This window comes from Coenobita brevimanus, chromosome 67, assembly GCF_032717465.1.
Source record: "Coenobita brevimanus isolate Jiangsu-jjx chromosome 67, ASM3271746v2, whole genome shotgun sequence".
Taxonomy (NCBI): domain Eukaryota; kingdom Metazoa; phylum Arthropoda; class Malacostraca; order Decapoda; family Coenobitidae; genus Coenobita; species Coenobita brevimanus.
This window is the reverse complement of record NC_137020.1, coordinates 18,797,605-18,820,104: the sequence shown is the minus strand read 5'-3', so window position 1 is coordinate 18,820,104 and position 22,500 is coordinate 18,797,605. Positions and strand designations below refer to the sequence as shown.

At 41.3% G+C, this 22,500-nt stretch overlaps 1 protein-coding gene across 1 annotated transcript in view; it reads left to right on the top strand.

The window, feature by feature from the left end:
* Positions 1 to 22,229, top strand: part of LOC145405524 (ammonium transporter Rh type B-like) — a 152,860-nt gene extending 130,631 nt beyond the window's left edge. The window contains exons 8-14 of the mRNA XM_080276867.1: positions 882 to 1,019; positions 1,357 to 1,490; positions 2,442 to 2,518; positions 10,986 to 11,035; positions 13,763 to 13,817; positions 17,255 to 17,421; positions 21,951 to 22,229. Coding sequence (XP_080132993.1) covers positions 882 to 1,019; positions 1,357 to 1,490; positions 2,442 to 2,518; positions 10,986 to 11,035; positions 13,763 to 13,817; positions 17,255 to 17,409 — 609 coding nt within the window. The 3' untranslated portion in view covers positions 17,410 to 17,421; positions 21,951 to 22,229. The remainder of the gene's footprint in view (positions 1 to 881; positions 1,020 to 1,356; positions 1,491 to 2,441; positions 2,519 to 10,985; positions 11,036 to 13,762; positions 13,818 to 17,254; positions 17,422 to 21,950) is intronic.
* The last annotated feature ends 271 nt before the right edge of the window (positions 22,230 to 22,500 follow it).

The window sequence follows — 22,500 nt, the reverse complement described above, 5'->3', positions numbered from 1 at the left end:
GTAATAGAAAGAAGTAAATATACAAAAGGATGTGGAAAATAGAGTGTCACAGGGAAGGAAAGTGGTTGGTGGCATGAATGCCTTGATACTAAACTGAGGTCTGAGTGTGAAGGCGCGTGAAGACGGCATGAATGTGTGTCAGTGTCCACATTAACTTATGGGTGTGAGAGTTTGTTGTGGCGTGAAAACAAAAACTCAAGAGTAAATCCAGCGGAAACAGAATTATTGAGGAATGCGTGTGGAGTGCATTGAATGGATAGGATAAGAAATACCGTGATTCGCAAAAAGATGTAAAGAAGTCTTGTTAACACGGGAGAAAAGAATATGCTTCGATGGAAAAAGAAAAAAAAGTAGTCTGTTTAGGGTGGTGAATAAGTGAGTTTGAAGGGGGAAAGAGACATGGTAGACCAAGAAGGATTGTGGATATGGTAAATGAGTGTGTGAGGAAACGACATGTGAAAGTTGATGAGGATAGAGAAATGGAAGTTGATGAGGCTAGGAAACTGACACGGGATCGATTTGATTGAGTGAATTATGTAGGAAGGAACACATGACGAAGGTTTAACGCCCTTTGTAACTAGACAGTCGACACATGACGAAGGTTTAACACCTCTTTGTAACTAAACAGTCGACGCACTGACTCCATGTGATAGGCTTATATAAAGTACATCTTTAGAGAATTACATCTTTAAAATATGATTGCTGGACTTGTAAAAGAGCTTAATAGTCCTCCCACTATGAAGAAGTCTGTTTCCCTTTCTGTCGATCTAACCTCACCCAATCCTTAGATGGAAAAAGAGTCAGGATGATGATAACGATGATGACGTCAGCTATGAAACTTGCCCTTCACCAGTGCTCACCCCCCCTCCCCTCCGCCATAGGTACACGTGCAGAACAGCAGCCTTGCTGGTGGAGTGGCCATTGGGACCTCAGCCGATCTGATGATACATCCGTGGGGGGCAGCACTGGTTGGCATCATCGCAGCCACTGTGTCCGTACTCGGATATGTGTACTTGACAGTAAGTAGAGAGAGAGAGAGCACAGGTAAATTAATATAAGTATATAAATAGATTTGACAGGCATATAAAGTGATGGATGAGCGGATGGTTGTATAAACAGAAAGATGAATAAGAATATACATAGATAAGACGGATCGAGAAATAAAGATATAGAAAGACAGGTAGAATATGTTATAGACATAGAGAGGTACAGATAAAGAGACTGATCGAGAGGCTGGCTAACGGACAAACAGACGGACTGAGTAGGGAGTCTGACAGACAAATAATCAGATAGATAAAGAGACATATTAATGAAAAGTGCTAGGTTCGCCGCTCACCCCTCCCCTCCCCTCCTCAGCCTTTCCTGGCTTCTCGTCTGCGCATTCACGACACCTGTGGAGTCAACAACCTACACGGGATGCCTGGAATCATTGCTGGCATTATAGGCGCTATCATGGCAGCCTTGGCGTCAGAGGCTACCTACGGACCAAGGTAAATGTGTGTGTGTGTGTGTGTGTGTGTGAGGGGAGGCGTGGTAGGCCAAGAGTGTGGATGCCCGAGGCGAATGTGTAAAAAAAAGATACCCGGACTCATTAAGGTTATTGTTGTTGCTCTCTTGGCCAGCAGTGTTCCAGAGGCTACGACCAGACTAGGGTATTTGTGGGTGAGTAGGAGGGTAGTTGTGTGAAACTAAAGGAACAAAGGTAATTTTAACTGAGTTTTAGGATATATACGAGTCAATCTGCAGGTGTTTTGAGTATCAATGAGGGTGGAAGGAGGCGTGGTTTGTCAGGAGGATGGATGATGAATACTGGGAGGGAGTCTCTGAATAAAAAAGGAGTATTTAAATAGAGAGAGATGTGAATACAGTAGTGAAAAGATAAGGGTGGAGGGAGGCATGGTTGTCCAAGAAGGTAGATGGATATAGTAAATCAGTGTGTGACAACGCTGTGTGTGCAGGTTGACGAAGCACAGGAATTGACAAGACGTAGAAATACTTGGGTAAAGTATGTGTTGAGAAGGATTTGACGAGGATCTGACACTTCTTGTTTTATGTGTGTTGATGGAATAACTGCCTGATAGGTGTATGTCGGGTACATCTTTGAAGGAGGAGGAAAAAATGCGTAAATAACTATGCTTGCGAGATGTAGCTTGGATATTAAAGGCTTGAATAATGCGCGAATGACTGTGTGGTCGATTTCAATAGGAATGCTGGTGATCACTGTCCCACCGCTATGATTTCTCTTTCTGTGTTTCTGAAACCAACCTCACCCCATCTTTTTAGGTGGGAATAAGAATTGGAATATGATCATGCCTTTCCTTGCGCGTGTGTGTGGATGGGGAGGTTGGTTGCTGTAACTACTTCTCCAGTCTTACACATAACGAGAGAGAGAGAGAGAGAAAGAAAGAGAGAGAGAGTAATTTTCTTCACCCTCCCTACAGCCTATATGAGATCTTCCCAGCTCGCGCCCCAAAAGAAGGCTCCGAGGAACTGGAAGTTCTCAGGAAGTCCATACCAGGTGCAGTGTTCACACTTTTTTCTTTTTTCTTTACCTTTATATTGCTTGTATACAGTTTTCTCCATTCATACTCAAACAACAGTCATTACAGACTACAGTCAGTATGAAAGCTATTGGTACTATAGCCATAACCAAGCTGAATAGTAGTAACAATAGTAGTAGTAGTAGGAGTAGTAGTAGTAGTGGTGGTGGTGGTAATAGTCGTAGTAGTAGAAGTAGTAGTAGTAGTAGTAGTAGTAATAGTAGTAGTAGTAGTAGTAGCAGTAGTAGTAGTAGTAGTAGTGGTTGTTGTTGTTGTTGTTGCTGCAGTAGTAGTAGTAGTAGGTGTTGCTGTAGTAGCAGTAGTAGTAGTAGCTGTTGTTGGTGTTGCAACCCCGGGTTCATCTGAATGTTAACCCAGGAGACCGTTGGATGAAGTTACCCTTCTCCTGCAATGCACACTCCTTTCGGAGGATAAGAAGGGAGCTGAAGGGCGTTTATATAGCATGGCAGTGGAGCCGTCTGGTATATCGGTGCCACCACATGAAGGCGTCCCCTTCCAGCACCAGAGTTTGATATTAATGTGAAAAAGTTGTTACCGTAATAACTGGAATAATTGGTTAGGAGTTTCAGTGCACAGCATATGTCCTCAGGCTCCACAGTCATAAACTTCTTCAGTGTAAAGCCTTCAGGTCGACGACATGTTAAATATTATATTCCTTCTATCTTCAGACGGTTTCATTCAGCATGGGATAGGCTTTTCTGAACTGGAAGTATTAGCTAAAACCTTCATTAACCCCCGTCAACATAGAAGGTCTTTCCTAAACTGAATAAAATCGTCTGACAATAGCAAGAATGAAAAAAAAAAGAATCACGTCATAAGACTGATGGAATTCACTGTGCATACGACTGTTTAAACCATCAGCTGCACTCATACAACTACCAAAACCAAACACTTCATAACCAAACCAGAGTGGATATTAACGTGAAAAAATGTGACCAAATAAAATTAATCGTGGTATACATTTAGTGGTAATGAGACTTTTGTTTGTCATAGTAATTGGTTAATATGTATTATGCAGACTGCCTCAGATTCCATCATGACCCACATCTTTGAGCTAAGGTTGTACTTGTGATTGAATAAACAGTCAAAGGCTGGTATTGTCGTCTGGTAAGGAGGCTTCCCAGTACCCCTTCCTGAACTATTTACTTTCCTTTTTTTTTTTTTTTTTAATGCGAGGAAGAAGGAATCAAATGCCAGGACCCCGCAAAAAAGTTACCTCCAAGAAAAAACAAAAACAATACAAAAGAGAGCCAAATCCAAGATATCCAAGATCCGTTCATTTCGAGATGCCAGGACACACTGCGTTTGATAGACTGGAGATCATAGGAAGTAAGAAATACAGAGAGGGAGACAGTTCCAGTTGCATAAATGAAGGACTGGGAGTAACGGTTAACTCTTGCATTAGAGAGTTGGACAGAAAACGGATGAAAATTTGTTGCTACGCACCCGTCGTAGAGGTAGAGGGATGCAAGGCAGACAGTTCAGAGGAGCAGTGACCATTGAAGCAGCGATAGAAAAGAGATAAAGAGGCAACAGTGCGGCGAAGAGACAGAGGTTGAAGGGAGCCAGTAAGAGAGGAAGAGTTAATGAGACGAAAAGCCTTTGAGTCCACCCTATTGAGGAGAACTATATGTGGGGAGCCTCCCCATACATGAGAGTTGTACTCTACACAGGGGCGAATAAAACCCGTGTATAAAGGTAAACAACTGTGCAGGGGTAAAGAAGGTACGGAGTCAACTTAGCACACCTAACCTCTTGGAAGCAGATTTTACAAGAGATATAATATGATCTTTCCAATATAAATCCTAAGTGAATGAAACCGCAAGTATGTTTAAAGATGATGCAGGATTAAGTTGGATATTATTAAACATTAGTGGGTGCTCCTGTGGAAGATTTTGTCGGGTTGATAGGTGTAAGAACTGAGTCTTTGATGCATTAAAAACAACAAGATTATTTTCACCCCAGTCAGAGATACGAGCCAAGTCAGACATTAGGTGTGCCATAGCCTCATCCCTTGTTTGTTGAAGTAACTGCTGAGATGGACACTGCGGGAACAGAATGGAAAAGTGAAGGGTGGAATCATCAGTGTATGAGTGGATAGTGTTAGATGTACAGCTTAGAAGATCATTGATGAATAAAAGGAAGAGAGTTGGTGATAAGACAGAGCCTTGAGGAACACCACTGTTGATAGATCTAGGAGAAGAATGATAGCCGTCTACAACAGCGGCAATTGAACGACCAGAAAGGAAGCTGTAGATGAAAGCACAGATAGGATAGAAACAGTAAGAGGGCAGTTTGGAAATTAAAGATTTATGCCAGACTCGATCGAAAGCCTTTGAGATGTCAAGTGCAATGGTGAAGCTTTCGCCAAAGTCCCGAAAGGAGGATGACCAGGAGTCTGCAAGGTAGGTGAGAAGATCGCTAGTGGAGTGTCCTTGACGGAACCCATATTGACGATCAGAAAGGAAGTTGCTTAAAAAATTTTCAGTTAAGAATAGACTCGAAAACTCTTGAGACACAGGATGTAAAGCAATTGGACGATAGTTAAAGGGTTGGGAATGGTCACCCTTCTTTGGGACTGGCTGAAAGAGAGCAAACGTCCAGGAAGAAGGAAAGGCAAAAGAGTTTACCTAGGCAGGGTGTAAGTACAGAAGCACAGTTCTTGGGGAAAACAGGAGGGACTCCATCAGGCCCATATACCTTGTTAGTACTGAAGCCAGTGATGGCAGAAAATATATCAGCTGAAGAAATTTCAATATCAGCCATGAGGAAGTCAGAGGGGGGAAATGATGGAGGAACAGCACCGGAATTGTCTAAGTTGGAATTGGAGGAGCAAGTCTGAGTGAAGAGATCTGCCTTATCAGTAGAAGAAATAGCTACAGAGCCATCAGAGTAGAAAAGAGGAGGGAAGCATGATGAGGTAAAGTTGTTAGAAAGGTTTTTGACTAGGTCCCAGAAGGAGCGGGAAGAATTCGAGTTGGAGAATTGAGACCATTTAGTATGGATGAAATTATTTTTAGATGAGTGAAGAAGAAACTTAGTACGATTCCAGGCAGAAACTTAAAAAAGATGTGATTTAGGGGAGGGTTGCCTCTGGTCCCTTTTATAGGCCCTCTCCTTGTTGCATAGAGCATTAGAACAAGCGTGATTAAGCCAAGGCTTTCTTGCATTAGGCAAAGGATATGAGAAAGGAATGAACGCTTCTGTGCCCGAGTACGGTACCTCCGTAATGCAAAAGGCACACTCAGATGGCTCCTGGCCATGGAAGCAATAATCATTCCAGGGAAAATCAAAGAAGTATTGCCTAAGGGCCTCCCATTCTGCAGCTCCAAAGTGCCACAGTCGACATTTCTTTGGAGGGTCCACAGGCCGTACCGGAGCAATAGGACAGGTTAAGGTAATAAGGTTATGATCAGAGGAGCCCAACAGAGAGAAAAGATTAACAGTGTAAGCAGAAGGATTAGTTGTTAGGATGAGGTCAGGTATGTTGGAGCTCTCTCCAAGGCGGTCAGGGACACGGGTAGGGTGCTGTACGAGCTGCTTTACAGTAGGTCATCAAGGATATAAAAGATGTAGGCTTGTTCACCACGTGGATCAGTGAAAGGAGAGGAGAGCCAAGGTGGTGGTGAACGTTGATATCTCCTAGAATGGAGATTTCAGAGAAAGGAGAAATGGATAGAATGTGTTCCATCGTAGAAGTAAGATAGTTGAAGAATTATTCATCAGTAGAATTAGGGGATAAGTAAACAGCACAGATATATTTAGTCAGAGAATGACAGGAGAGCCGAAGCCAGAGAGAAGAGAATTCAGAAGAATGAAGTTCAGGAACACAAGGGCAGATAAGTTGTTGCATACGTATACACAACAGCCAACTTTGGCTTTGAAATAAGTATAAAGAAAGTAGGACGATACAGAAAAGGGTTTGCTGTCAGTTGCCTCAGACAGCTGAGTCTCAGTTAAAGAGAGAAGGTGAGGTTTAGAGGAGGAGAGGTGGTGTTCAGCAGAGAGAAAGTTAGAGGAAAGGCCCCGAATGTTGCAGAAATGAAGAAGAAGTGAGTCAGACAGTGGTTCCAGGGAGCTCGTTGAGTCGTCACCGGGAGATGGGCGGATGGTGGGGGCATTTATGGTCCGCCCCCCCTTCTTTCTTGTCTCTTATCTTTTTATGTCAACTTATATTGCATAACTAACACACAAAAATATAGATACTAGCACAAATAGATATAAACCAGTTAGAAAGTGGTGTTAGTTAGCCTCCTAACCATGCAAGCAAAATAGATATAAACCAGTTAGAAAGTGGTGTTAGTTAGCCTCCTAACCATAAGAGAACACCGCCCAAAGAAATAACTATCTTCCCACTTCCGTCTGAAGAAATTTTCCGACTGGCAATGCACAATGGGAATCACATCTCCACTAATACGTGCCTCAGATACTTTGACATTTCTGCTACATATGCTAAAGAGAGATGCCTATTTCTTTGTTTGTACACCAGCTCCAGAAAATATCGGTGCATCGTAAATGCTAAATATTATGACACATGGATCAGAGAATAACGGGAAATGCACGTCTGTCCTCGCACACATTGGCTTGCCACATGGTAGATGGCTGTTGTATCAGTAACCACCTGCAGTGCGTGTAATAGGTAGGGAATCATGGTATTTGCTGTCGTATATACATTACATGTACTGTCTATCTATCTATCTATTGCGAGACGCCTCAATCCCGTTCGGGGTGGCCACAAACAAATCGCCTCCACGTCGCTGTGTCCCCCGCCATTTCACTGCCCCGCTCCCAACTCACACACCCCTCTCTCATATACCTCTCCACCCCATCCCTCCATCTCATCCTCGGCCTCCCCCTCCTTCTTCCCCCCTCCACCTCACTCACATACACTCTCTTCGTCAGTCTTTCACCCTCCATCCTCTCCACATGGCCAAACCACCTCGGTGTATTCCTCCTAATGCTTCCTTTCAGATCCACATCCACACCACAATGCTTCTTTATATCCTTATTTGTCAGCCTGTCTCTCCATGTGACTCCACAGGCTTCTCTTAAATAACTCATTTCCACTGCTCTCACTCGACTTGTGTCCTTCCAGCAACGTCCAAGCTTCACTTCCATACGTTAGAGTTGGTATCACAATACTGCCATGTAGTAACTTTTTCACTTCCATGCTCACTTCCCTGTTTCTTATCACTGCTTTCAAGGAACCAGCAACCTTTCTTCCCTGCTGTACCCTCTCAAGCACTTCACCCTCCACACCTCCATCCTTACTCATCACACTACCCAAGTACTTAAACGTACTCACATTTTTTAATTCCTCACCATCTAATCTCGCTGTACATTTACTGACTTCATCGCTCTCAAAGACCATCACTTTACTCCTCCTTACAGTCACCTTTTGATTCCGTTTCTTACCCACTCCCCCAAACTCATCCACCAAGTCTTGCAGCACTCCTTAGTCTTCACTCAACAACACAGTATCATCTGCAAACAACAGTACAGGGAGTTTCCAAACACTACCCTCTCTCACCAGGGCTACTCCAACATCCACTACCCTACCTTGTACCTCTTTTATTACCCCATCCATGTACAGATTGAACAACCATGGAGACATGACACATCCCTGTTTCAACCCAACCTTTAAAGAGAAAAATTCACTCAGTTCACCATCCACACGCACTGAAGCCTTAGCAACATCATACATACTTTTCACAGCATTCAACAACTTCCCATCTACTCCATATATTTTTAATACTTTCCACAATCCTTGTCTATCCACCCTGTCATATGCTTTCTCCAAATCCATGAAAGCCACATACAACTTCATTCCCTTCTCTAGAAACTTTTCCACTAAAGATCTAAGAATGAATATCTGATCTACACAACCTCTTCCCTTCCTAAAGCCTCCCTGTTCTTCTCCAACTAATTCCTCTGTTCTTTCTCTAACTCTGTCAGTAAGTATCCTACCATACACTTTTCCTATTATACTAAGAAGACAAATGCCCCTATGATTACCACACACTTCTTTTTCCCCTTTTCCTTTGTACAAGGGAATAATTATACCTGACTTCCAATCCTCCGGGACTCTACCTTCCTCCCAGGCCAATCTGCACATCTTCAACATCCATTCTACTACTATCTCTCCCCCATACTTCAGCATTTCACCACACACTCCATCAATTCCTGGGGCTTTCCCCAGTTTAACTTTCTTCATTGCTTCCACAACTTCTATCCTACTGATTTCTTCCTGTCTTCTCACCTCCCTCCTTCTCCCAGCCATTCCCCAGCCACTTATACTTGCATTACTTCCATCCTCTATGTTCAACAATTCCTTAAAGTGTTCTCTCCATCTGCTCATTTTTTCTCCCTTCTCCACTAGTAATCTACCATTTTTATCTTTCACTCCCCTGCTAACTTCACTTCTACCCTGTCTTACTCTTTTTACCTCTTTCCAGAACATTTTCTTACAGTCCCTCCACGTTACACTCAAGTTCCTTCCAAATTCCTCATCTGCTTTCTTCTTACTCTCTCTTACTAATCTTTTCACCTCTCTCTTTCTTTCTACATACAACTCTTTCTTCCGCCTCTCAACTTCTTCCACGCCCCTATTTCTCATCCAATCATTGTATGCTTTCTTCTTTTGTGCCACAGCCTGTCTCACCTCTTCATTCCACACCCCTCCGTCTTCTCTTCATCCCACACACCACATCACATGCTGCACATATTTCTTCTGTAAATATCCTGCACACACCTTCCACATCCCCCATCTGCTTCAGTTCATATTTGCCCAATCGTTCCTCCACTTCTCTCTTATACTCTGCCTTTTTCTCATCCTCTTGTAACCTTTCAACTCTTCTTTACAAATACTCCTTCTTCCCGTCCTTCCCTTCTTCTATTTCTCCATTCTAATTGGACCTTGAACCTTGATTCTGGCCACCACCAAGTAGTGGTCAGAAAGTCCACTTCCCCAACCTCTATAAGCTCTTGCATCCATTACACATTTTCGCATCCTTTCATCCACACACACACATAATCAGTCACTGCCTTCCTTTCATTCAGTTCACCACCCACCCTTCTCATCACTCGCCATGTATACCTGTGGATCATTTTGTGCTTGAAGAGGGTATTGGCTATCACCAACCCCCTCCCAGCACAAATGTCCACTAACGCACTGCCATTCTCATCTATGCCAGCAGGCACACCCCACTCATCAACTATTCCATCCACCTTCGCATTCCCTATTTTACCATTCATATCACCAATCAAAAACACTCTCTCATTCCTTCCATACTTTTCCATGCACACGTCCACATTTGTCCAGAACTCTTCTCTCACTCTGCTTGCACGATCTTGCGTTGGCGCATACACACACACAATCGCCCACATTTGTATTCCAACTTTCAATCTTACCCACACAATCCTTGACCCAGCTGATCCATACTCTCTTATGCTCTTCTTCCATCTTTTACTCACAACTATACATACTGTACTCCTTCTTTTGCCCTCTCATTCTCACCTACTCCTGCACATATACACCATCCATACTTTCATTCTCTCACACTCTCACCTCTCCATTTCGTTTCAGTTATTCAGCATACATCAACTTTCGCACCCTCAAGCACCTGGACAATCTCTCCCTCTTTCACCTCATCATTCGCTCCCCTTACATTCCAAGTTCCGATTACCATGTCCTTTTTCCGGTCCTTGGTCGTCATCTTTTGGTCAGTCCTTGTCCGAGGCTGTTAATGTCACACTATCGAATCATTCTGGATGGCATCGGACCCACACTGCACCGACAGTTTTTGGAGGTAGCTGTACTTTAATCTGTACTCGTGTAATTACCATACACTTCACGACTAAACTACTAAATACTGAAGTGTATTTTGTCATAGTCATAATTAACATTGAGCGTAACTTGTGAGTCTGGTTATTTTTGCAAATCTCCGAAGTTCATCATTGATACACTTATTTCAGTTTAATTTGTTTATGCAAATGCTTGTTTATGCTTTCATCTTAACGCATGCAGCTATTAAACACTTCATAACAACAGCTGAGTAATATATATATATATATATATATATATATATATATATATATATATATATATATATGTGTGTGTGTGTGTGTGTGTGTGACCGACTCTGGGCATAGGCTTCACACCCTGCTTTCAAGGCCCAGTAGTCCTCCTACGTACCGCACACACCTCGTCCATACTGAATACATGCTAGGGCTGTCTCATACAGGACTGGTGTATTGGTGTATATATATATATATATATATATATATATATATATATATATATATATATATATATATATATATGTACACGACCAGACATCAACTACAATTAGTAATAATGTACTAGCAATGCCACTTGTATTTACCTTAGTAATTAATTAAGTTCTTTTTATAATACGTCCCCAGACCTTGCAGCCGGTTACGGCATCAGCGCTGGGGCACAGGCCACCAACCAGGTACAGTATTTATAAACTTTGTTAAGCCTATGTTGTGTAGATTGCCTATTTGTTCTTCTGTCCCCTTGTTCTACATTTACAAGATTTCATAAGTTATATTTAACCCTTTCAGTACGATGACGCCTTTTACAGTTTATTCTAGTTACCTCCGGACGATTTATCTTTTTTCAGTTCAGGAAAAAGCTCTCATACCGAACTGGTTAATGCAGGCTGTATCTAACCCCATCAGTCTGGAAAGTCTCTCCCAAGCTGACTGAAATCGTCCGAACATAGCAAGAACAGAAATGGAAAGTGAGCAGCGGAAGTGAAGTGGTTAATATTGTTTACTTATACGTCAGTCTCCATTATGGGTGGGTCCAGGTGGTGGCCCAGGCTGGCCAGACAACTCTCATGGCTCTTCACACTGACATTAGTGTACAGTACTTTACACGTTGGGTTTTCAGTTTTCACAATGGCTGGTTTGTTTTCACCTGATGGAACTGGACGATTTTCAAAATTCGTAAATTAAACTGTGGTTGCTGGAAATTTGATGAACCTTAGTTATGAGTTTAGGAATGAGTCTCATTGGTTACAAGTCAAATTCATTCTATATTCAGACTACACTTGACCATAAACTAAGCTGAAAGGTGGTAGACATGTTTGTCAGGTATGAGACAATGCAATATTGCTATACGGTAGTTAATTGACTTTAACATGAAGGATATATTCGTCCTTTTGCAACAAATTTCCATAGGTCAGCGGCAGAATAAGGCAGTACTATGGCTGTATATATTTCTCATAACACTTCTTCATGACTAGTACCCTAATTCATTGATAATCTCATGCGACAACACAATCATTAAGGAGAAGAGGTGGCAATATCACTCCTTACTAATGCGAACAGAGTAGAGTTCATTCCTCTCACACAAGTACGATACAAACCATCCTTGGCTGACGATCATTACTTATCTGACTGAGAGAAAGGAGTACCAAACACTCATTTTGCTTTGAAAAGTGGTATGCGGAACACCATAAAATACAGAGTTGTCCCATAAGTAGCGCTCCACTGGAAGCTCACCAACTGGTATCCTGTGCTGTGAAGACGGTCAGTCTGTTGGTGTGGGCGTGGGTGTGACAGTGGGAGTACGAAATGCTTAAACGATGCAGGATGGGCCCTTACAATGCTGACTGAACCGTAACCGCAACACAGGAGAAACCCCTAACTTCCTTTCGACAAGAGAGTTCTACAAAAATGACTAAAATCGTCTGGAAAAAGCAGGAAGATATCGGCACAACACGTCACGGGACTGAAAAGATTAAAGGCAGGATATCGACCAGAAATATAGCTGAAAATTCCAGTCTTGGTAAAACTGCCATGAAGAGCATCAGTTAACCCCTTCACTCCTTTTTCTTCTTCTTTTTTTTTTTTTTTTTTTCATTTCCACGTCCAGGCGATTTTGTTCAGCCTTCCAGGGACTTCACCAGATGGAAAAGCTGACACCTTGAGTAGGAGACGCTTACCCTAAACTGAAATAAATCCTCTGAAAGTAGCAAAAATAAACTGGAAAAATGCGTTATGGGACTGAACTGGTTAAACTGTGGAAATTACTGTTTAATCAATACTTTCGTCTTCATTTATTTACCAGCAGAGAAGAATCAGTGTTAACTCTCTTACTCGGATATTTTTTTTAGTTTATTTTTCCCACCACCAGACGATATTACTAAGCTAAGAGGAGGCGTATTCCAGTGCAGGGGTGAATGAAGGCTGCGTCTAACATCAGCAGTTCGAGAAATCTATCTTAAGCTGTGTAAAATCTTCAGAGGTACCAAAAACACAGCACGAAATACAAAAATACATCATCTAATTCAACTGGAGAGAGAGAGAGAGAGAGAGAGAGAAAGAGAGAGAGAGAGAACAAAATGATCCCCGGAAATTCTACAATGCTACAGGCACCTGTTGTTCCCTTCAGCCCTGTGACATATTTTTTATTCCACTCTTGCTGTCTTTAGACGATTTTATTCAACTTTCGAGAGATTTGGCGAACCGGATGTAATAATATAGCCTTCATTAACCCATTCATAAAGGTAGGTCTTTCCTAAGCTGAATGAAATCGTCTGTAGACAATATTACAACAGATAAGTCATTGTTGTATTGAGGAAGTCAATCGTAAAAATAATTAACCACTCCAGACCGAACACATATTTGTATTTGATCTCTGCTGCTGTTAGACGACATGTTTCAGCTTAAGGGAGGCTTCAGTTTGTAGGGGTGAGATAACAGCCTCCATCATTCCCCTTCACTTGAAGTCGTTGAGATAACAGCCTCCATCATTCCCCTTCACTTGAAGTCGTTGAAATAACAGCCTCCATCATTCCCCTTCACTTGAAGTCGTTGAGATAACAGCCTCCATCATTCCCCTTCACTTGAAGTCGTTCCCCGTGCGTTTTATAAAAATCATCAGAGATAAGCACATATAAAATTAGAAATGCGTCATTGGAGTGAATGATATAATACTCCCAGCCTCCTAAGCCTCACATTACGCTAAATAAAATCGTCTGGCGTTAAGATTATAATGGTAGACTTTTTCCTGGCCATGAGAGGGTTAATGGTGGCAGTACTAACACTCCCAGCCTCCTGTGATTCACTCTCGTCTTAAGAAACTCGTGTGGTGTTAGCTGTGATTTAATGCCAGAGTTGTGGCGACCAGGAGAGAGTTAATAGTACCTGATAACTACTTTCCCTTGCAGATCCTAGCTCTGGTGGTGACTATGGCCTTCGCTCTGGTGGGAGGGCTGTTGACGGGTAAGTGGGTAACCCTTGGACACAAGGGAAGTTTATACAGTATATGAATGATGTCACAGTTCTTGTCAAGGTGCAAACGTGTCTTGTCAAGGTACAAATATGTCTCAGGCAGCGGTGAATTCTTTGGAGAAACAATATACCAAAACACTGGAATTATTATTACTATTATTATTATTATTATTATTATTATTAAAATACCAAATTTTTTTACTCGGCCAACATGTCAACCATGGAATATAATGCTCGAATATTGCCGACGATGAAGTCAGTGGTGGCAATGTTAACTTGCAGTGTTAATGCTGTCACCAGTACTATTGTCTGTTGGGAGCTGGAAACGAAGGCTGCAACTGACCCACACATGAGACCGTTCATTTTATTTTTTATTTACTTACGTATTTATAATACTTATGTGCGGTAGGTTTTCCTTAGGCACAGTAAAATCGTCCGTCGTTAGCCATGGTAATATGCTCTGTAGGTATTTCGCATCGAAGTGGTCATTTACACATTCGATTCAGGACAAAAGGCAGTATTCTTGTCATCATAGGAGGCTTTCTAGCACCTCTTCCTTAGCGGCTTATTTGGCATATTACACCTTAATACCGTCTTGTAAGTCGTTTCTGTATTTTTATTATCGACACTGATTACATAGATAACATAAAATGAACTATTAACGTGATATATGCAAAAAAAATTAATAAAGAAGAAATGCTAGGGAGAATACGGCCCTAAGGTCAGATCTTGCATGTGGTCCAGTATCCCCAGCTTAAGTAGGCTACACATGTGAGCCGTAGTTCCTGCTTACCCTCTACCTGTACCTCTGTCCATCATCTAAGCCTCTGTTTCCCCATAAGGACCCGAAGAACCCTGTGACACATGCACCAAGTTCGTGCATGCACAAAGTTCCTTATGCACAAAGTAATCCTTATCACATCCCTGTCTTTGGGTATATACGACAAAATAGCTGGTTTTCCTTTGGTAGACAGAGGGACAGTGTATGAACAGAAATCGAATTGTCCCTCTGACTGTCCTAGCAGATCACCTATTTAAGATTATATGCTCAAAGACCAGAGACGCGCTATGGGGTACTTTACTGCACAGGGTACATTGTACATGCAAGAAACTGGTGCATGTGACATCAGGATTAGGCTACCAAGTCCTGACATTTAATGGTGAGTGACTGGTTCCGAGTAGCTTCATATGAGCTATGAATCCCACCTGTCCCTCGGATTTACACACTTACTAGCAAATAAACTCCTCTCTGGCCACACCCCGTAGATGTTAACCTCCCACTCACCTGTTTTCCCCCAGGTACCTATCCCTGCATTGACAGCTTTCCCTTCATGGGCTCACTTTTCCTCTTGGACCTTTCTTCCCCAAGGACCTACTTGTTCCATGGACCTCTTTTCCCCCATGAACCGATATTACCCCATGGACCCGTTGTCATTCAAGGAGATATATTCCACATGAACCTATTTCACACAATGATATATTTATCCCTGAACCTATTTCCCACCTTGAAACTTTTTCCCATGCATCCATCCGTCATCCAATCCTACGTTGCCCCATGAGGAGCGTAGGAGCCTGGGGCTAGGCAAGTTGGTCCTGACATTTAAGATGAGAGTGACCAGCCTCACTCATCCCTGAGTGGCATTACCTAAGCAAGAAACCGCAACCACCCCTTGGATATAAACCTTCACCGGCCCAATCCGATTGGAGCGCCGTAATTGCCACTAAACCACCAGGCGCCAAAATATGGTTATGTGATTACCACCCAGCTAGTAAATGGTTTCCTGGTGTACAGGAGACCATTCGGCTTGTCACTCAGTGTTGAGTCACCCACAGGGAGAAGGAAGAGGAAAGAATGAAGGACAGAAAGACAAAAGAGGGAGTGTAAAGTCACCCGTAGGCAGAAGGACGTGGAAAGAATGAAGTAAGGAAAGACAGAAGAGGAAGGAAGGAATGGAGGGAGGAGAGGAAAGGGCAGACACCCGAGAGCAGCATTGCATCGAGTGAGTGGATGATGAGCGCCCCAGCTACCGACACTAAATGGGTCCATTTTCCCCCAGTGGCTTATTTTCCCTCTTGGAACTATTTTCATTCATGGATCTATTTCCTCCCCAAGGTAAACTACTGAGTCCATGTATGGACCTATTTCCTCAGTGGATCTGCTGTACCTCTGCCCACTGGACTTATGTTCATACTTGGCTCCATTCACCAGACATCTTCCTCTTGGATCTGTTTTCCACATGGACCTATTCCTACCATGGATCTATTCATCCTTTGGATTTAATTCCTTTGGACCAATTTTCCAGCTACCCCACCCACCCACCTACCTACCCACCCCAGCTACCCATACTCATCCCCACCCACCTATCCACCCAATCCATCCTCCTCACCCACTCCACCTATCTGCCAACCAGCCTACTCACCCAGCCATCACCCTCCATCAGCAGGATGAATTACAAGTTTACACATACACACGTGCATGAGCGGGTGCACATCCACACCAATGCAGAGAGAAACAACTGTTTTTATAGTACAGATAGGTAACCCACATCGGTATAGCCCGTGTTAACCTACTAAACAGCCAGATATGTGGTTACATTGTTAACACCCAGTGTAGTTGACTTTGTGGGCTACAAGGGAGCCGTTTGGCTTGCCACTTTGTGTTCAGACTCCTAAAGCTAGGACTACATCGACTGAGTGGATGATGCACGTCCCTACTTCTGGCTGAAAAGAAGTCATAGCCAAAGATTCACATCGAACAAGAAGCTGTTGTTGGTAGTTCGAATCATTTTTTGAACGCTTGAGTCATTGTCAAGTATTCCCTGCGTAGGTTGTCAGAGCTTTGAATCACTTCCTTGACACCAGGCAACAGGTCTTCCTTCAGTGTGAAACTCTGACTAAGACTTTCCCCTCCCCACCCAGGAAAGGCTAACAGGGTGAGCAGGAACCATGGCTGTCTTTTGTAGTCGCCAAAAGAACTGTCAACAGCCCAAGCTCGGTGTAACTGGAGTTGAGCGATAGTTTTCTGGATGTTTCGGTGTGCCTGGTAATTTTGATTCACTAAAAATCAGGCAGCTTACATTTTGTTACTTTAGTGAGTGACATGAGATTGCTGGAAGAGGTTGAACAATGCGTTGTAGTATTTCAGTGCTGTATTTTGTGTTTCAATATGTTTTTCATGACTGAAAATGCTACAGGGTGGCCTAGGAGGAATAGGCAAGACTTCGGGACCTGATATACGAAGATATTATAATAAAAATATATATTGCGAATATAACTGCTTTGTGGGCAATGGATGTCAAGCGCAAGTGCAGGTATTTCAAAATTTAGGCCAACAGTTCCATCACCGCATTACACCAACCATCCATTATGTATCTTTCATCTTATTCTCCCTTAGCCAGTACTAACCATCCCTCTCTCCCTTGCCCCAGGCGCTCTGCTCCGCCTGCGTCCTTTCGCCATCCTGAAGACTGAGGAACTTTACGAGGACGCCAAGTACTGGGTCATGGAGGAGGGTGAGGACGAGGAGGAGGTCCACAAGGGCAGCGCCACACTCCCTATGGCGGACAACGGCACCTCCAAGTAAACACATTCGCAAGTAAACACATTCCCAAGTTAACAAATTCGTAGGTATGACGTAGGTATAACGCATGAACGTTATACTGTAAACATATTCCCAAGTTAATATTCAGATTTAACAGTTTGTAAGTCAGCATATAAATGCAGTGTATTCACCAGTAAACACTTAAACAATTAAACAATACAATCGCATGTTAATACATTTCCAAGTCACCATATCTACATGTCATCACAATTGCAGGTCAGCACAAGTACAACAGTACAGCACATCTCGAACACGAGACTGAAAGTATGTCCAGGACTTTCGTTATTTTTTAAATTAACAAGTTACGATTGACGATTGACTAATTACTTAATTCTCGTGCACCTGGGAGGCTTAGTACATCTTCATTAGCGGTTTATGTTACGTGCTTCACATTCATATCTTGTGTTATTTATTTATGCCATTTTAAAAACAACATAGTATGCATAAATAAATTCAAAACATAAGACTTAATGTACTATATGCAGTGACAAATTAGTAATGTGATGCCCTAAAAGCACAATCTCTGTACAACAGAATGAATGACTGATTAGTCAATAAGTTGTTCATTTACATAACAATATTTACACGAGTCCAAACTGGGTTCCCTCCTTAGCAGCCACAAGTATGGAAAAGCTTAAAAAAAAAACATAACCTAAAGCTTTCAAAATTATAAGGTATACAAAGATCACAAATACAGGTCACTTACATAAAAAATCAAAAGTCCTTTCGATCACAGCCACATGAACATGAAAGATACTTTACTCAGTCCACCGTGTCAGCACAGGAAGCTTCACACCACAAACATAAACAAATAAACTAAAATTAATAACCTCCCATCAGTAAACAGAATGCCTTAAGAACATCCCTTCTCCTACACCCAGCACTACACATTACAGACATATACAAAAACTTATAGCCAACTCAGCCATCCAAAACCATAGCGCCCTTCATGAACTCTCACCAAATATTTATTCTTTAAAATCATTCTTCCCATATGCACACCCCCTTGTGGCCATCACCCTTCTAGGCTCCAGTGTCGCCAAACAAACAGCCCACCATGCCATAACTGCAGTACACCCACACACACCATAGCACACTTACCTCATGCACATTACTTTCTTAGTACAGTCTTTCAATAAAATCTCTACAAAGATCTCTGGAATTGCGTGGCAGAGGTGACCGTCACTGATGTGAAGAAGTTAAACGAAGGAATGAAATACTACAAATGCCCTGCCATTAGTACATGGGCATATATGGGTAACTTTTTTTATAAGGATAACTTGTGCTATAATTTTCTCTGATGTCAATAATCACATATCATTATCACTCACCTTACTGATCAAACTGTTGAATCACTTACTACTAAAACTGTTAACCATAGTTGGCTAAGACAATCTTGAACGGATGCGCGCCAGTATAGATGATACACTTGCTTTACTAATGATAATCCTACATTAGGTGCGATTTAATCAGTGGAAAATGTTAGGAATTGTAATGAAGATATTACCGACAGGGGTATATTAAAAATTCTTTATTTGTATGAATGCAGGGATATGCCGATGGGGAGGGAGGAGGGGAATCCACACCCACTAATTTCATAGCTGGTCAAGTGCTAGACAAGAAATAACTAGATAAATAAATAAAATACATAAATAGATAAAAGTAGACTACTGCTTATCTTTAACAATTTATCAGATTTGAATACATGATGTCTTAAACTGTTTATATTGAAAACCTCGCGAGTTTATGAAGGTACAGTTTCTACTTTGTAACATTTCTGCATACCCGGAGTTGATGACAAATGATCTGTCCTCCTGTCCAATCTTGAGCTCTTGTCATATACCAGTTGTAGGCTGTGTAAGTTAGTCTACTAATTTGTGAAGACTAGTGAGCCGATATGCTAATGAAGAATATATTTCCTGATAGGCCGCATTTTTGTCGCTGGAATTTTAGTAACACTTTTTTCTTATGGGGTTTATTCTGCACATTACACCTCAGTGTTCAGTATCCACTTGTGTGTTATTGATGTAATTATATCGATATTCAAATTATACGAGTAACATACAAGTGACGTTAGGGCGTAATATCCAAGCTACTTGGGACAGAAAGAGGTACAGTACAACGAAGCCTCCTGCGCCATCCAGAATACTGTCCTGCCAGCCGTGTCCTTGCTGGCACTGGAAATATCGTACCACTTCTTTCTTTGAGTTATCTTACATATTACACCAAATTTCACTACGATGAATTTTCTAAGATATTCTGGTTACCACCAGACTATTGATTCGGCGTAAGAAACATTTCGAAATAGATGGGTTAGATATAGCCGCCATTACCGCTTCATTACTCCTTAAGTGAAAATACTTATCTGATAGTGACCTACTCCAAAGCTTGAAAAAAATAAAAAATAAATAAAAAGTTATGTTTCACTGCGAAACGCCATCCCTAAGTGGAATGAAATCTTTTGGTTACAACAATAATAATAATAATATTGAAACTAGTGCAGGCAAGCACAATACAGACAGATAAACACCAAATATTAGTACATTATTACAACACACACACGTCGAATTTTGACCTTACTCCACAATCTTGACCTCTGAATGGTTGTTCTCAAAATCTAATTTCTTCATCCTTGTTTTAACCTGAACCTTTTCACCAAGTTTGTTCTAAATCGGATAAAAACTGCTTAAGTTAACCTTGCCATGTCACCTTGACCCCTGACCCATTAAAGATAATAATAATAATAATAATAATAGTTCAACCAGTTGGCTGACCCACAACCCTTCCTCCAAAGTTGGTCGAAATCAGATAAAAAAAACTATCATACTTTTTCACATACTAACACACACGGGTCGAATTTTGTCCTTGCAGAGACCTTATCGGGCTTTTCTGAAAATAGACTAATTTCGTTTTTGCCTCACCCTCAACCTTTCTTCCAGGTTTGGCTAAATCGAATTAAAATTGTTTAAGTTTACCCAGTTGTGTTACCCCTTGGCTGACCCTCAACTCTTTTGCTAAGTTTAGGTAATTTTTAAAGTTATCTAAGAGTAATAATAGTAATAATACACTACTGCTCGGCCCCTCACGTGCGAACCAACATATAGTTCCCTGGCTTAAGTAGTTAAATAGTCAGTAACAAAGTGGGATATATATATATATATATATATATATATATATATATATATATATATATATATATATATATATATATATATATATATATATATATTCTGTAACTGAGGACCTTTCTGTTTATTACTGTAGGATCAGATGATTTTATTTTTACGAGAACACTGTAGTAGTGAGGGGATTACGAAGGCAGTGTACAACCTTTCCAGTTCAGAAAATCTCTCTTCAGCTGAATTATTGAACGCTGGAAGGACCAAATTCATATAAATTTGATTATTCGAGTTCCTGAAGTCTCCGAAAACTTGAATAAATTCATCTGGAAAGTGCAAGAGTTAGATGTACATACTGTTTAATTATAATATGTAAAATAAAGCTACTATGACAAAGGGAATACTGCCCGAAATACGTAGTACACGGGCTGACCCAGAGGCCATCTTGCTGGGGAGGGGGGAGGGGGAGGTTCAGAAATTAACTAGTACAGAAATATCAAAAGAAAGGCTATTGACAATCAAATATTGTATACGCTAAAGCAGTATGCCCGTCTGTGTGTTGTAGCTACCTATATACCGCCTCACCTTAAGAGAAAAACGATGTAATGAAAAATGGTATTGTTTTGTCCACATGGCTACTCAGAAGGCATTTTACTATTATTATTATTATTAATTATTATTATTATTATTATTATTATTATTATTACTGCTACTAATACTATCAATATTATTGTTATTATTATTATTATTATTATTATTATTCGATGCATATTTTAACTGGTAATTCCGTTTCACTCACATTTTTGTTTTTCATATGCATTATGTATCTACGAGTATAAGTCAATCAGCAGGTATGTTCACTCAGTATTGCTGGGAAGCCATTTTCCTTCTTTCCTCCACCCCACACCCCCGTCCACCACCTCTTCCCCCGCTGGATCCGTTAATGGAAAAAGTTAAGAATATTTAAGAATCAACTGTGAATTATGTAAGAAAAATGTATATTTTTAAAGGTATTTTTGAAGTAAATCTCGTGTATTGTTCATTAACCCCATTAATCTGGTAAAGAATTTCTTATTGTTATCGCAACCTTCAGACGATTTTGTTCTGCTCAGATGAAAATTATATATATATATATATATATATATATATATTCCCTCGTTAACTCCCTATCATGAAATCTCCCCATATGCAAATAAAATCGGCTGAAGGTACAAAAATTGTGTCAACGGATTAAATGGAAAAGGGTAAGCAGCTCGTAGGCTACTAACGGCTACTTTTATGCGGCAACTTCAGTGTGTGTGTGTGTGTGTGTGTGTGTGTGTGTGTGTGTGTGTGTGTGTGTGTGTGTGTGTTCAAGTATACTGTATGTAATGCTGATGTCTCTCTCTTTCTCACCATTTGTAGAGAAGGCATTGTGTTGGGTCGTCTGCTGGCGTAACATCCACAGGTAGCCAAGTCAGCCACAGGGCACTGGCCAGAGCAGGGCCTCCAAGTCTCACTCCAACTCTACCTCACTAAAATATAAAAAGCTAATTGGCGCCTAAGCGTTGGGGTGGAATCATATGAAGTACAGCCAAACGATAATCTGCACTCAAAATAAAAACATATCTCAATACTACGAACCTGAAGTAAGTTACACTATTCTCGCTTCAGCTACTAGACACTGGATGTCCGTCAGGGAAACTAAAACATAACTATGAATTGAAACGGATTGATTTTGCACAAAAATTTTATCTTAGAGGCCTTGCTTCAGCTCCACAGAACATAATATATTATCTGGTCACTATGCCGACCTAAGCGTTGCCCAATACTTCCCAGAGATTTCACTGATGCATACCTAAAGAAAGCTAAAAGTCATACCTAAGTCTTTTCCATTAACTGACCATTAATTTTCCAATTTACAAAGCATAACTGAATTTATTAAACTTCTATTACTCATGCTTTTATACAATGC